General features: G+C 42.2%; 1 protein-coding gene across 2 annotated transcripts in view; it reads left to right on the plus strand.

Annotated features, from left to right (window-relative positions):
• The first annotated feature begins 602 nt into the window (after positions 1–602).
• The window catches only part of sh3rf1 (SH3 domain containing ring finger 1), a 30,372-nt gene continuing 15,917 nt past the window's right edge, over positions 603–15,057 (plus strand). The window contains exons 1-3 of one of the 2 annotated variants that reach the window (XM_034881517.1): positions 603–748; positions 830–911; positions 1,747–2,246. In XM_034881517.1, the coding sequence (XP_034737408.1) occupies positions 1,866–2,246 (381 nt within the window). In that variant the 5' untranslated portion in view covers positions 603–748; positions 830–911; positions 1,747–1,865. Of the gene's footprint in view, positions 912–1,746; positions 2,247–15,057 lie in introns of both variants that reach the window. The other variant, XM_034881516.1, reaches the window with a different exon arrangement.

Genomic DNA, 15,057 nt, shown 5'->3' on the forward strand with positions numbered 1-15,057 from the left:
AATGAAATGAAAAACAAGTTTTTTCCACTCCGCCTGGGAAAAGATGCTGCTTTTTTGACACATCATTACATGACGATTAAGTTCACGCCCGTTTGACAACGCTGGACGCTGCCTTCTAGTGCACCTCGGAAATTCCTAATATCCACGGTGGTAGTCCTCAGGTGGATCATCAACTAACGTTAGGTCATATCATTTTAATCATGTTAAGCCTGTCTAAATATAATTAGAGACAGAATTTTTAATTTTGTTTGTAGATGTGGTTAGTTTTAAGAGGAAATCGAGGAGAGTGACAGTCATGGATAAAGTGACAGTAATGTCCACTCCCAGAACCATGACTGTAAAAATAAAAAATAAAAAAGGTATAATCACAGAGATCATCAGTGCCGATTTGTCATTATGTTAATCTGTGAACCGTTTTAAATGTGTTTAATTACTGTATCCCCTACTAACACAGTTAAAACCTTCTACCTATTTGCAAACGTTACAGCTCATTTGTTGGCTCGTTTAGTGTCCTTACCACTTTCCCACCATAATTGCCGCCCTTTTCCGACGACCCTTGAATCCCACACACTTCCTCCCCCCCTCCCCTCTCCCCTCTCGCTTGTTTCCAGCAACCCAGTCCAGCAGAACAGAAGTATCGTACTACTAGCATGGCGCTCGGTGCAGTTGGAGTTCCGTTGTGTCGCCTGTCCTTTTCATGTTAGGTTTTACTTCAGTGTCTGACAGAAGTTATTTTATACTACACGCTGTAAAGAAAACATATCGTAAGAACAGTGTCTGCCTGACAAATAATTAAGATAAAGCAGCTTGTGTATTTTGTATATTCCAGGTGGCTTGCTAACTAGTAACGTTAGCAAGAAAGCAAAAATTCGGAGATACGGGGCAACAAGAGGAGTCCTGATTTGGAAGAGGTAAACTCAATTGCTTTTATTGGGCGAATGATTTTTAAGTGTTCACTAACGAGATAATTAGCTTTCGTACCAGAAGTTATAGAAAATATTTGTTAAGTAAGAGTTACAAATGCTGTAAAACTTGTCAATTGTTAACGGAAACGTTGAAACATTAAAGTAGCCCCCTCGCTAGCGAGCGGTGTTGGCTAGCAAACTTAGCTACTTTAATTTCACATTGGTAGTTTTAGTTCTGGCGAGTCCGAGATAACACTACCACAGCTGCTGAGTGTCATAAAAAGTATCAGTACACGGTTTTCATGCCGTTAGTTGAGTGTTACGTAATATTGACATTTTTCCGGGGTAACAAAAGCTCACACACTCGCTGTGAAAGCTTGGAATATTTGGGTTTGTATCATTGAAACATGTAATGTCCGCCTTTATAGAAAGACAAATCGCAGTCATTCACCCACGGGACTGTTGCTGTAGCTTTCTCTTTTTTGGTCGCGGTGATGGCGTGTGGATCAGGGTCTAAGGTTAAGGTTCCAAGATCACAGTTGTAGGTTTAATTATCTGCTGTCGAGAAGTCAGATTAAAGTCGCTTTAATCCCTTATTGGTTACTCTAATGACAGTAGTTGTGTGTTTTTGCCAGTGTTGTCAGCTCATTACTGCAGCAGTAAATGTGGCGTGAATGTGTCAGTTTTTCAGTGTTTCAACTGCAATTTTAAATTTCCCATGCTCAACATATGAAGCCACACTACACAGTTATCAGCCATATGCGATGCCTGTTGCTTGCTTACCATGACCTATTTCTCGTGTGCACAGCATTCATATGCATGTCTTGACCCTGTTTTACAGCTGATGCGGATGCCATGGCCACAGCCGAGGTATGGGAGTGACGTGACAGTACTGGTCCTGCTTCCAAACAAAACCAGCATAATGTTTTTCTGCTGAAGTAGTGGCAGAGCACACGGAGAATGGACGAGTCAGTATTGTTGGATTTGCTTGAGTGCCCCGTTTGTCTAGAGCGACTGGATGCTTCGGCAAAGGTTCTTCCCTGTCAGCACACCTTCTGCCGCAGATGTCTCCAAGGCATCCTAGGATCACGGGGAGAGTTGCGCTGCCCAGAGTGCCGCACGTTGGTGGAGTGCGCTGTTGATGAACTCCCCAGCAACATCCTTCTCGTGCGCCTGTTGGATGGCATCAAGCAAAGGCCTCGAAGGGCTGGTCCTGGGGCTGCAGTCTGCACAAATGGTACGTCTGGAGCCGTGGCCAGAGCACACAACAGTGGAACCAGGGACCAGGGCACCCCAGGAGCACAACCCCAGCGAGCTCAGGCTAAGAGCACTCTTGTACGGGTGAGTATACTCACTGTGACTAAACATGGATCAGTGAGCACGAATCTGTGCCTCCCATTGTTCGGGTCAAGCTAAAACAAAAGAAAATCTGTGTGGATTACAAGCAGCATGTTGCATTACTGGCTCTCTAATCTTTGCTTCGGATTAACTGTTATCGTGGTGATCCCAAAGCCAGCCAGTTGACTAGAAGCCCAACTAATGGCAATGATTGTGAGCAGTTACCAGTGGAGCCAACAAATGATTCTGCTCTTTTTGCCGACGGCAGCTTGGCTTTTTATTGTAAGAAGGATTGTCAGTTCTGTCTTAGTTGCTGACAATGTTAAATGCCAAAGTCTCTCTTGCAGGTGACATCCCTGCTGTAGTGTAGCTTGTGATTGTGGGTGAGAAATGCAGGGTGGGACCACAGGGTGGTGGTTTAAGCTGCAGTGCTGAGAGGAGCTGTAAAGTGTAGTGTTTCAGCACCTTTATTTAAATAGATGAGAGAGAGAGAGAGATGAGCTTCTGTAAGCCCAAGAAAATACGGATTGACTTTAACTTGACAGTGTTTTTGTTCTAATACTCATATGGAAACTAGATGAAAGCAAATGCTGAGGCTAAAGGCCGTGATACACCAACCCGATAATTGGCTGTCGGACAGTCTGGCGAGGTCGGTGACTTGAGCCTGTTCGGGTGTTCTGTCCTGTCGGCCTTCATTTTGGTCGACCTGACGTTCTCAGTCGTAAGACTCAAAGGAGCAGTCACCAACAGTGGTGTGAAAACCGGAAACGAGGAGCGGGATGAGCGTGACTGGAGTCTCTCAAAATCTGAGGAAAATCTTTTACACTGACCTTTGTGGATCTGACATGAAGATTCAGCAGCTGCACGGCCGATTTCTCCTTAAAATGTTTTCAGGAACACGCTTCGTTGAGTAAAATATGGTAAAATAAAATTATTGTAGTCTGAACAAGTTGCCATGACAGTCTGACTTTGAATTTCCAGAGAAAGCAGACCCACATGTCTAGTTTGTCCAATCAGCTGCTGCTTTCCATTTTTATGCGATAATACAGATGAGCGCTCGCCTGCTGTTATGGAGATGAATTACGTCTCGTTGCTTCGGTGTGTTCTGAGGAACTTTTTTGACCAACTCGGGGAGACAAATCAGTCCAACTGCCTGTTCTAGCGAGAGTCGGCCGTCTGGTTGCTGTGTCGGGGGCACAACAGATGCTCCGGCATGTAGGCTAGTGCTTTCGTGTTTTTGGTGCCATTTTAATGTAAATTTATTGAACCGCTAACAAAAACAGGTGTTTTTCTTTAGTTGGGGAATTTTAATATCGGCACATAGCAGAATATATCAAATGTTACAGTAGCAAGTAAATAATATTGTCTTATTCTAACTATCAGGGTAAATACCATTTATGCCGTAAATATAGCTAAATGTCACTTGGTTTAATACTATTGCATGTTGAAAACCTGAACAATGTGAGCGTAGAGACATGGAAAACCCGCGGGCCCCTCTTTGAGCACCTCTGGTCTCCACGTAGGGAGGATAAGGTAGATGAAAAGATGTCAAGGTCCTGTGTAGAATCATTGGAATGTCAAAGCGCTGATAGTGTGTCTGCCTGGCCATGCAGGTATGAAGATCAGAGACCCTGCTGGAAATCGCTACTGGGGACCCGCCTCATTTGCCATAATATCACTTCAGAGGATTTGTGCTTATTTCAAAGCTGTTTGTGCATTGTGGAATTCCCCTGGCTTCTGAAAAGCCTGTTTGTTGGAGATAAAGAGGTGGACATTTGAAACTTCCACATTATTTCTCCCCTCTTCTGTTTTTAAGATTGACAGTTTATTATACTCCCTCAGTGCAGGCACAGATCCTCCCTAATGCACACACAGTGTATGAAAGTGTTTGTGTCTGAGTGTGTATAATTGTGGATAAGTGCATTCTCATTCAGATTTTTCTTGCATTTCCAACTGTTCTGTAGAATTTAATTGTATTGACTGGTAGGGCCCCTCAAGCCTATTCTGCCATCCTAAGGCATTCTGCTGCTGACAGAGAACAAGAGTAGACATGGCTGTGCAGGTGTAACGTTTTCAGAACATAAAAGGCAGAGATCAAAGCTCTCGCCGATTGCCCAGTCTGATCTCTGGCCAGTGCTGCTTTCATGGGGACTGAGCGCTTCACTGCCCCTGGGTGACTGCCCCTCTCAGTCCCACTTCTTTATTGTTTGTCGTCTGTCCCCCGTTATTTGGGGTATCTCAAAGCTTAAAGCAGCTCCTCTGGTGCCGTGCCCCCGTTCAGGCAGGGCTCCACCTCCAATTCTTATATGGCCAGATAATGGCCGGGACGGGAGAGCAGTGGGAATTGCCTGACAGATGCACAACAAGGTTTTGTTTTGGGTCCCCTCTGATCTTACTGACTGGTCGACACACGTATAGTGGCCAAGACTTATTGTGTGTCAATAGAAGGCTACCAGTAACAGAAGCTGATGAGTGTTAAGTGAAGGCGTCGGGACCAAAAGGGACAAATGTTCAGTGAGGAACCTTGCACAGTCAGCTTTCTGCCCCTCCTCTTAACATCTCCAGGGTTGAAGCAGTTGTTTGACAAAAGGCTCGTCGTCTTGAATGTACAGCTGTGGTTGTATGGCCCTTCACAGTCAGGTTGATGACTCACCTCCCTGGTGCGCTCTTACATGGATGTTTTGTCTTTCCCTTGCCCTTGTTGACTCATATAACACAGTATTTTGTTCACACAGATTGAAAACTGATAGTCCAGTGGTATTTTTGCCTGAGAGTGAGTAAAGCCATTGGAGCTGTCTGGAAGTCAAAGGTCAGGGTTCAGGAGTCACGGCAGTCAGGGGTCGGATGCCGATGAGCAAGAGGGAAGAAGGATTAGAGAGTGCTTTCTGCGAATGTCTTATCATTATGGTCCTCTAAAGAGTTGAGCCAGTAACCCCTTAGACTCAAAATAGTTTCATTTACTATAATTTCTGTTTTTGTCATAAAAGCTTTCAAGTTCATTTTTAATGATATTGTGCATTAGCCACACTTTAGAGTTTAGATTAAATTTAGAACTCTTTAATATATGCAGTAATGCTTGTGTGATGATAATAATAACTTATTAGATGCAAGTGTGAGGGTATGTGTGCCAGTCTTTGTGTGTTTAGTTGAAGGGAAATAAGACGCTATTCTTTCCTACTCAGCTCCTGGGAATGTATTTGGGTCATTGTCTCGTCTCGAGAGCTTTAGAAAAAAAAGGTTTTCTCCTTTTTATAGACCTCTTATGTTGGATGGCCTCCTCCACCTGCCGTTACTTGTCTTCAAATCCACTGAATTGACTCTGAACAAACAGGAAGCAAAACAGCCTTTTAATTTGGTGTTATTTGCTGCTGATTGAAAGGAAGATGTCTAATGCTACCCACAAGACATTGCAAAATCTTTTGTTTCCCACTTATTATTTATAATGAAGTTGTGGTGTGTTTTGTCCTATCTCTTTGTAGTTGATTTATTTCTACACCGGAAAAGAATGTTGTTTATGGGTTCCTTATGTAGAGGTATCTCATTAAAATTCCTTTGCACCTCCCTCGTCTGAGGTCGATGAGTCACGCTGGCCCTCTTTGATGACATCATGCTGTTGTTGAAGCCTTTCCTCTTGGCCGACTGGCTGACCTCTGCCTGCGCGACAGAACCCAGTCATTACACCCTCACGCTGCCCACATACTGGCAAACACATACTTACTGCTTTCCACTTGGGATTTTTCAAGAGGGCTTTGGTCTATTCATTCCTGCTTTCTCAACACGCGCACAATTTTGTCTTTCCTCCTCTGTATTTCCCACAGAGGTCTCCAAGTAGCTGGGGCCTTCCGGACAGTGCATGTCAGGGATTTTGGAGCCACCTGTAATTTTCTGTTATGAGACACTGACACAAGCTGTATTTGTCCACATATTTCTGCCATGTACCTCCTCCCTCCTTGCTGTGTAAATCCAGGCTGGAGCCTGTTAGAGGTCTAATGAGATTAGAGTTTATTAGACAGTGAGTCGGCACAGCTCCCCGTTCTCCTCTTACGGCTGACTGCTGACTCTCATTCTGAGGAAACAAAACACTTATTTAGTGAAGCGTCACTATGTATTTTAACACACTTACCTAATACACTTTGAGTCATTTTGTTTCTTGTTGAGAAGTACAGTTTTTTTCAGTGCCAGATTATAACTTTATATTTTTTAAATGAATGGTTTCCGACTGGGTTATTAACTTAAGCGGGATACAACTGAGAAGAATGAGATGCCTGCACTCTGCTAATTCTCCCACATTGTGCTGCAACGTCTCACCGGAACTAACCGGTGGGGACTACTACTACCGCTCTACTTTATTAACAGAAGCGTCCAGGAAACGGGTAGCTAATGAGAGATTTTCACACTGCCAAGTTGTAAATTAAACATAGTGAGGTGGAACCCAAAAGGTTGCAAATCCATCCATCTATCTCTTTCCTATACCACCCATCTTGCACAAGCTCACACTGAAGTGGAGTGTAACCATAATGCATTTGGCAAGAGGCGGGGACTCTGCCCCTCGAACTGGTCTGCAGTCTATTCCACTGCTAATATAAATAGACAAACACATTTATCATCTCTTTCACATCTACTAGCAAATTTCACATTCTACCTATGTTTTGGAAAACATGCAATGAATGAACAAATGGCCAGTTACGCTGTGGGGAATTAAAAGACCTAATCATGTGATTTAGGTGCAGCCATGGCCTGCTCATTGTTGGCCAATACTACGCCCCTGACTAAGGGTGTGGGTGCCTGTCTTTGTCTTTGGGGGCTTTCAAGGTTTTCCAGACACATAAAGGAATGGACTGACTCTTTCCTCCAGACAGGGTAGGATGTTTTGTGTTAATGAATGTGTCTCTGAGGAATGCCATGAGTAGTTGCAGGTCACTGTTTTTCCTCAAAACATTGGGCTTGTATAGTCTTGTCCCACTTGCCAGCTCATGTTCACCTTCTTCAGTAAAGCTTTAAGTGTCAACATGTATTTATGTGTACTGTTTTTGCTGTTGGCAGTTATGCTTTTCTTTAACTCACAGGTAAGTGTGGCACATTTGAAAGGATGGTTGGGGCCTGTGTCTTCCGTATGCATAAAATCTTTAGTTCTGTTGATAGTCATTAATGCAGAGATGTGCCTCTGCACCTGAAAGCCCCAGGACAGACTCTGCATGTGTCTTGGATCTTGTTTCAAGGGATCTTTTCATATTCATCTAAAGAGGTAGCCAGCTGGCCAGTTTTGACTGTCTAGGTCCCTATCCAAAATTGATTCTTACATTTAACCTAACTGTAGGTTTTGTCACCAAGGTGTTTGTTTTTGTTTCTATCAGTTTTAACAATAAAGTCTGGGTGGTCGACCAAAAAATGCCACATTTGGCACAGGTCCAAGCCCCCCTGCTTCTTCCGTCCATATCTCATCTCCAGCCAAGTCTGTCAGCAAGACAATAGTAAAAGAAGCAGCCATGACCTGCTTAACCACCGTCCTGTCACACCTGTGGGCGCCAATGAAAGCCTTTCTTTAGCACTCATTTTATATGTGTGGTCCAGTAGCCAAGGTTCATGGGGGGAAATATTTTGTGGACCAGCTCCTATCAATAGTTTGTCTTAGAAACCACTTTGAGCTTGCTTGCTGTTATATAATAATATAATTTATACCAATAATTCTACTGATCTCCTGGCTTGGGTGTTAGGTATGGCCACCAAATTGTTTTACAACTGTTTTTAGGGGATTCAATTCCTTTGTTTTTTCAGCTGTTTGACAACATGTGTCTCATTGTGTCCCTCCATTATTCCCAAGGTGCCCCTTCTACCTGCCTGGTCTTAACAGAGCAGTTTGACCTCTCACCCTTGTGTTGTGATTGGTGGGCCAGGATTGGTCATCCATGGGCCGTTTGACTGCTGGCATGTTAAGTGTTCAGTTCCCATCCCTGAGGCATGAATCATGATTTGCTCTGAGTTTTTTTTTCAGTTGTTTGACCTCCGACATAGGAGCTTTTACTGGTTCTTGATCCATCTTTAGGCAGCAGTGGTTGCCTCTGCCTCACCTTGCTGCATGGGAGATGTGTTGTATCACACATGAAATGGGGGGGGGGGGGGGGGGGGGGGGGGGGGGGGGGGGGGGGGGGATGGAAATGTTTCTATACATTTTTTAAAAAGTTTTCCTCCAATCTCTAGCCAAGCTGTGGGTGTTTTTTGCTCGCCTGTGTACTGAAAAGTTTCCTGTTTTTCTTTTGGACTTGGAAACTATATATATACTGTATGTGTGTGTATATATATATATATGTGTGTGTGTGTGTGTGTGTGTGTGTGTGTGTGTATGTATATATATATATATATATATATGTATATATATATATATATATATATATATATATCTCTCTTGTCAAAATGTCATATCATTCTGGCCCTACAACCAAAGTTGGGCCGCAACTAATTAATATTTATATTAAAAAAATGCCACTCGCAATTTTCTAAAGCCACATTTGACACCTTCAGATGTCCTTTTTTTGTCCCACCAACAAACCCAGATAAGCAGAAAAACTACCATTTAGTCATTTGACATACTTTGTAGAAGAAATTGTTAAAACAATTATTCAATTATCAAAATAGTTGCGGACAATTTTTATATTTATGTATGTCTTTTTTATATTTCTCTTTTTCAATACAGATGGTAAACATAAAATATTAGTTTATTTTGGAAGAAAATATAAATCTTGAAAACAGGGATACTGAAGCTCTCTGTTCTCCATTATTCCACATGTGTGGGATCTCTCTTGCTGACAGTGTGTGATTAATTATTAAAATAGGCTTGAATAGGGGAGAGCTCTGACAAAGAGTTTGGGGTAGGGGCTTTCATCCATAATATGCACACACATCCCACCACAAGCACTGACTACAGAATGACATTCACACTCGTATCCCATCATACATTTCTGATTAGAGGCAAATGTACTTTGAGCCCAGTTGTTATACACAACCACAAACCCAGCCCTCTGGAAGTGTGGCCTGACGGAGCCAGGGCACTGTTTGTTTTAATGAGTCACAGACTGATTTTAGATCCATTATTCAGTGCACACCCACAAAAACACAGGTGTGTAGTAAGTACACAAACACATCTGCGTCAACGCTATGTTGCAATGTCAGCCTAGGTTTGAGCCAACCAGCCTGTGCTTCTATTCTCCATTGTAGAAAGGTGTCTTATTCATGTTGATCATGTCAAGGAGAGGCCCATTAGCTCCCATGTATATGGACATGCTGATGAGTTTTAGAGGCACCAGCATCTGTCTCTCTTTACTCCCCAGTTCTTAATGGTATTACTGTGGGCTGAGTAACCACAGCAACCCGGGCCTTTTTGCAATTGGAGTCTGTGCCAGCAGAATTCTGTGCTTGTCAAATGTCTCTAGGCTTATGAGCCCTGACCCTGCCTCTACTGGCCAGTTAAAAACCAAGATAGATATAAAAAGCATGGATTCCTTACTAATGCTTTCTTCTATACTAATAGTGCTGAAAACTATATTAAAAAATAAAGTATTTACACGGAGTAACTGCTGGCATAGTGGGGCACAGTCCTGTTAAGGACTAACCACTCAGCACACCTAATATACTAACAAAAAACATGTGTCTGTTTCCTCAGATTTGCTCCTTGACACTTGCTTCATAATGTGATGTCCCACTTAGTATTCAATGGAGACGATTAAGGAAAGCTAGGAGCTACATGTTACATCTGGGCTGAGTTATGGGTGGAATGGACAAACACACTCACACACTTTCTTAAGGAAATGAAAAATTGGTTAGTGCTGTGCTGCCTCTTGAGTCTTGAGAACAGATGCACTGTTTGTGCCTTGGCTCTTTGCCAGTACTGTGTCAATATCCTGACTTTGTTTGTCCATTGTAGAGGCGTACAAATACCAGCCAATGCAAGCAAATGTTCTTCAGTAGCCCAGTAGTCTGACATGCAACACTGGTCAATTGTAAGATAACTGGGAGACAGCATAGCAGTGGCTATAGCAGGTTTTATTTGAGATTCAGCAACCTACTGAGTAGGTAGTTAGTTGTCCAATTTCTTGTCAAATTTCTCCTGGACTTGCAACTCCCTGCGTAAGTCGAAGTCAGCCTGAGCAGAGCAGGTGGCTCACCCTGAATGACTAGGAGGAACAAAAGGCCACATACACTGCACGCTTTCACCAGCACAGTGGAGAGTAATGTGAGGAAATGCTTAGTATTCCGCTCATATTGACTGGTACTCAATACACAGATACTGTGACATTTGTGAACTAATCCCTTTGTAGCTTGGATACAAGTGAACTTTCTATGTGCAACTCCTCTCTTAGTGCTAATCCTGGGTATAAAATACCTAAAGGAACAAGGTACCTCTGACTATCTCTTTGGCGATGAAAATAATGCTTTTTACCCAAATATTCTACTGAGTTGTGAAGTGCTTACTTAGAACTGGTAGTGTATGAAAATGTTTCCACTGCACTTGCAGGTAGCTACATTAAGAGTGATTTCTTGATCTACATACAAAACGTTTAAATAGACACTATATTCTACACTTTAAATAGACATTTGGAGTGGTAATTATCTTATTGTAATCAGGGCTACCAACACAATGTCAACGGGTCCATGTCACAGAACCATATTATAATTTCAGGATGGCAAGCTTTCCGTCTTTGAAATTTTCTTTTGCAGGCTTTTGATCTCACACTGTTTCTCTCCCCGTCTCTTTCTAGTTTGCATCAAGCTTCCTTGCTCTCTCTGTCTGCTCTGAATTGTGAGTGGGTTCCTGTGAGAACAGTTGTTAAGCCCAGTGTATGAACTGGCACAGAGTTCAAGAGTTCTGTTCTTTTCAGTTTTTAGTCAGACTGGGGGATCACAGGGCCACCCAGAACCAGCCTTTACCCCTTTCCTGAGGCCAGACAGGTAAAAAAAAAAAAGATCATGTGAAAGTGGTTTCATTTGCATTTTCACAGTAGAGCCTAGACATATACCCTAAAACAAGAGAGCTTCATGAGAATTGCATGTGTGACAGCTCCACACTGTGCATACGCTTTCCCATAAATCCCTACTCGCTTCCTGCTAAAATGCTTTCTTTCTGACGACTAATCTATAGCTTACTGCGTGCACTCAGCTCAGAAATGTCTTGATTGTACATCTATGTGGTAAATGTTTTTATAGACCTCACCACCACGGCCTTAAGACAGCAATCTCAATGTAGTTCCTGGTTTTGCACATGGCAGCTTTATGTATCCTGCCTGTATCCCAGCTCCAAGGAGAATGGCTTTGATCGTAGTCTAGCACACAGATTCCCACCCCAGGGTCAGGCAATAAAACTGTAGATTGTTGGGGTCAGTGAGTGGTTATTCCTGAGGTGTGTTTTGTAACTGGCACACAGGGGGGGTAGAGGACATTGTCTCCTTTAGTATATTAGCATTAGGCTAACCGAGAGATGCTTTAAACGTCCAAGGAGCATTAAAGAACATTAGGAGGAACTGTGGTGTTTCGAGGGCTTTTGAAAACTTCCTGTTCTTCTCATATGCAATGTAAGCTTCCATCTGGGCTCCAGGCTGCTCTCAATGTTTTTGTGCCTGTCAACTAATGTGTGGGACCCCATTTGCTATTTGGTGAAGAAAACAAACATGCAGTGAGTTGTCATCGGGTAAAGCTCTTGAAAAGTGTGAATGGTTTATTGCCTTTTTCCCTTCTGACTAAATGTAGTCAATTAGATACATGATACCCACTAAACTAGGGCTGAGTGTCGGTTAGATTTTATTGATTTAGATTTCTGCTTGTTGATTCGGTTCATTAAAATCTGGTTGGCTTTGTGGCAAGTTGTCCAACAGAAAACATAGAAAGTTGTCCGGCAAAAGATACCCTGGCTCTAAATGTACCCAATTGGAAAATGTCTATTTTTTGCCAGTAAAATCAATACCTGGCAGATTAGTAATATATCACAGGATGCACAAATCCTGTTAATCCAATATTGTCATATTACAATAATTATTTCATTTTAAATTAAAATACATATCCAGCAATGGCTTAAATACCACCAGATGATTATGAATGGGATAATGTTGAGCGAGTTGTTATAGCGAATACAACCCAGATAATTTAGGCTGAGTTGATCTGAGTCTTGCTTACCCTCAATTATCACTCTACATTATCCCGCTTATTACATGGCTACTTACCAAATAAATCAATAATTTTGCACTATATATATGTGTATATATATACACACACACACACACACACACACACACACACACACACACACGGACACACAGAAGTGTTAAATTGAAATCCCTATAATGCATAGGTTGAACATTAGCTGCTTGACATTTGTTTTTAGTTGAATTTGACCCTTAAGCATTAGCTCATTCCTGGAAATCGGGGCTTTTCTTGATGTCATAAAAAATGTTATATAATTTCCATACCCTGCTGCGCTAAAGGTTTTGTGATGTTATGACTTCCTCCTTTTTATATTTAATAGGTGTCAGCCCATTAACTTTCTGGATTCTCAATATCTCCCTTTCATAAGAATCACGGCACTGTCAAAAGCCCCATAAATAGCCCCCCAAAAAAAGTGTGTGGCGTTTCCATAGAAACCAGAGAATGGAAGTTTTCCTTTTGTTTCACCCTGAGAGGGAGACGACGTCTCCAGAGGAGGAAGCTGTGTCATGAGGTTCTGCTGTGTTGAAAGTTGCTCATCTGAAAGTACCTGTGTGGCAGCATTATGATATTATCTAACTTAACTTATTATATTACACTTTTTCTTACTGACTTATATTATTATAAGTCAGTAAGTAAATGTGTCCTATCCTAGAAGTCTTTTTCTCTTGATTGAATCGTTTGTGGTGATCCTCGTGTGTATGCTTTTTGGCCATACTGGATACGTTTATCTCCAATGGGACACTTTCAAAATCGGAAAACCAAGACGAAAGCAGACGCTCAGCTTTTTATACCACTATTGTTATTATACCACTATTGGCCCAACAGTGCCACTGAAATTAACGGATTTTAAGCAGAAATCCAGATCTATTTGTTTAAAAGTGCAGAAAAAATATTTAATAAATACAGAAACTTATAGTAGTGGTAAAAAAAAAAAGGGGGGGGAGAAAGATTTATTCACAACTATATACGGAAAAAGACAAAAGTTGTACAATTTCAGGCTCTGCTGTGATTTTGTATACTTCATCAATCACCCAATTGTGTGCTTGGCAAAAAAATGTTGATGACATCTGAACAGTCTGGCTACTGGCTTTCATAAGCTTGATAATACTGTCTTTTGTCTGCTTATTTTTAACTGTAGCCCGCTTCCTGCATATAAGACCAAGAAACCCTCAGGTTTTTATACAATGTGTGGAGGCAGGGAAAGAAGCCGGCTCTACAGCGGTCATTAAAAAGCCCATTAGGAATCAATTTAAACTAATGCAGCTCTAATGGAATCAAGATGGCCCGGGCCTTCAGAATTCTTCACTCCCATCATGTGTCAGTGCTTGTGCCACAATGTTGGTGGCAAGATCTTCAGTTAACAGCGACTTGGTAATGAACAACAAATGTCCTATGACCACCTGGTCAGTTTGGCAGATACTGCTCCAGCTCCGTCTGGTAGAATGTCTGACATGTCTTGGCCTGGAAATGTTTGTAGAAGGGCAAACCCCCACACACACACAGACACAGACACACACACACACACACACACACACACACACACCCCTCCCACCCCACCACTACCTTCTACACACTGTTTTGTCAATAGCACCCCTACTCATTCTCCACCCCCTGCAGAGCTCCTAGAGGTGTCCATATGGGAGTCATGTCTGGCACTTACACACACGGGGTAAAGGTTTCTGTCTACTGTGATTACCGACAACCCTTGAACAGCTGACAGAGCAAAAGCTACCCCTAACCTTGACGTATTCACAATAGAGGGTTCATAATTTATTGTGATTTTGCTGTGCTGGTTGATTGTCTGAACCATGTTTAGCATAACAATTCAACAGTGTGTTGATCTGTGACAGACCTACAGGACGCCTATTTCTCTGTCTTTCAAAATGTCTTTTGCAAACATCACTCTGCAAAGGCAAGTTAGTGTTATTATCCACATTTGACCTAGTCTTACACCGTAACACTGCATGCATGTGTTTGTATGCCTGTCTGATCACTGGTTGTTGACATTTGGCTGTTCTGCAGAGCATAACACTTGGGTAATTCAGTTTTAATCCAGTGCTGTGGAAGAGAACACTATAACAGCCAAATCCCTTTAGCACACAGGTCTAATTGCATTATCTACAGTAGAAGAGTAATTGCACACACCAGCTGATGCTCTGCACATTGAGCCTAATCTCTCTCTCTCTCTTCCTCTTGCTTTCTCAGTCTTTCTTTAGTCTGTATTGCCATCTCTCACTTATACAAATAGGTTGGATTAAGACTCTACTGCAAGTAAAAATGTAATGATCCACCCAATCATCCAGCACAAAAAGGAAAATGAGGGCTAACATCATCTGTTTCCATAGAATCCAAATGTGTCTTGCTGAGCCTTTTCTAACTGTAAGTAATAGGAGGCATTGTTCTCACACATGTTTGATGCGAATTAAGACCTGGCCCCATCCAACCTGTCTTCTTTGCAGCAAATTGGTGGACAAAAGTTTAAGTCTTTCCCTGGTATATTGTCACACAAGTTGCAGGTCTTGATTTTGAAGTCAAAGCAAGTTTGCTTTGGTTTTCAGGGGTAGACGTTTCCGTTAAACAAATTACTTTTTCTTTTTTCTGATAGTTGTACTGCCTACAACTA

The sequence above is a fragment of the Etheostoma cragini genome, chromosome 9, assembly GCF_013103735.1.
Source record: "Etheostoma cragini isolate CJK2018 chromosome 9, CSU_Ecrag_1.0, whole genome shotgun sequence".
Classification (NCBI taxonomy): domain Eukaryota; kingdom Metazoa; phylum Chordata; class Actinopteri; order Perciformes; family Percidae; genus Etheostoma; species Etheostoma cragini.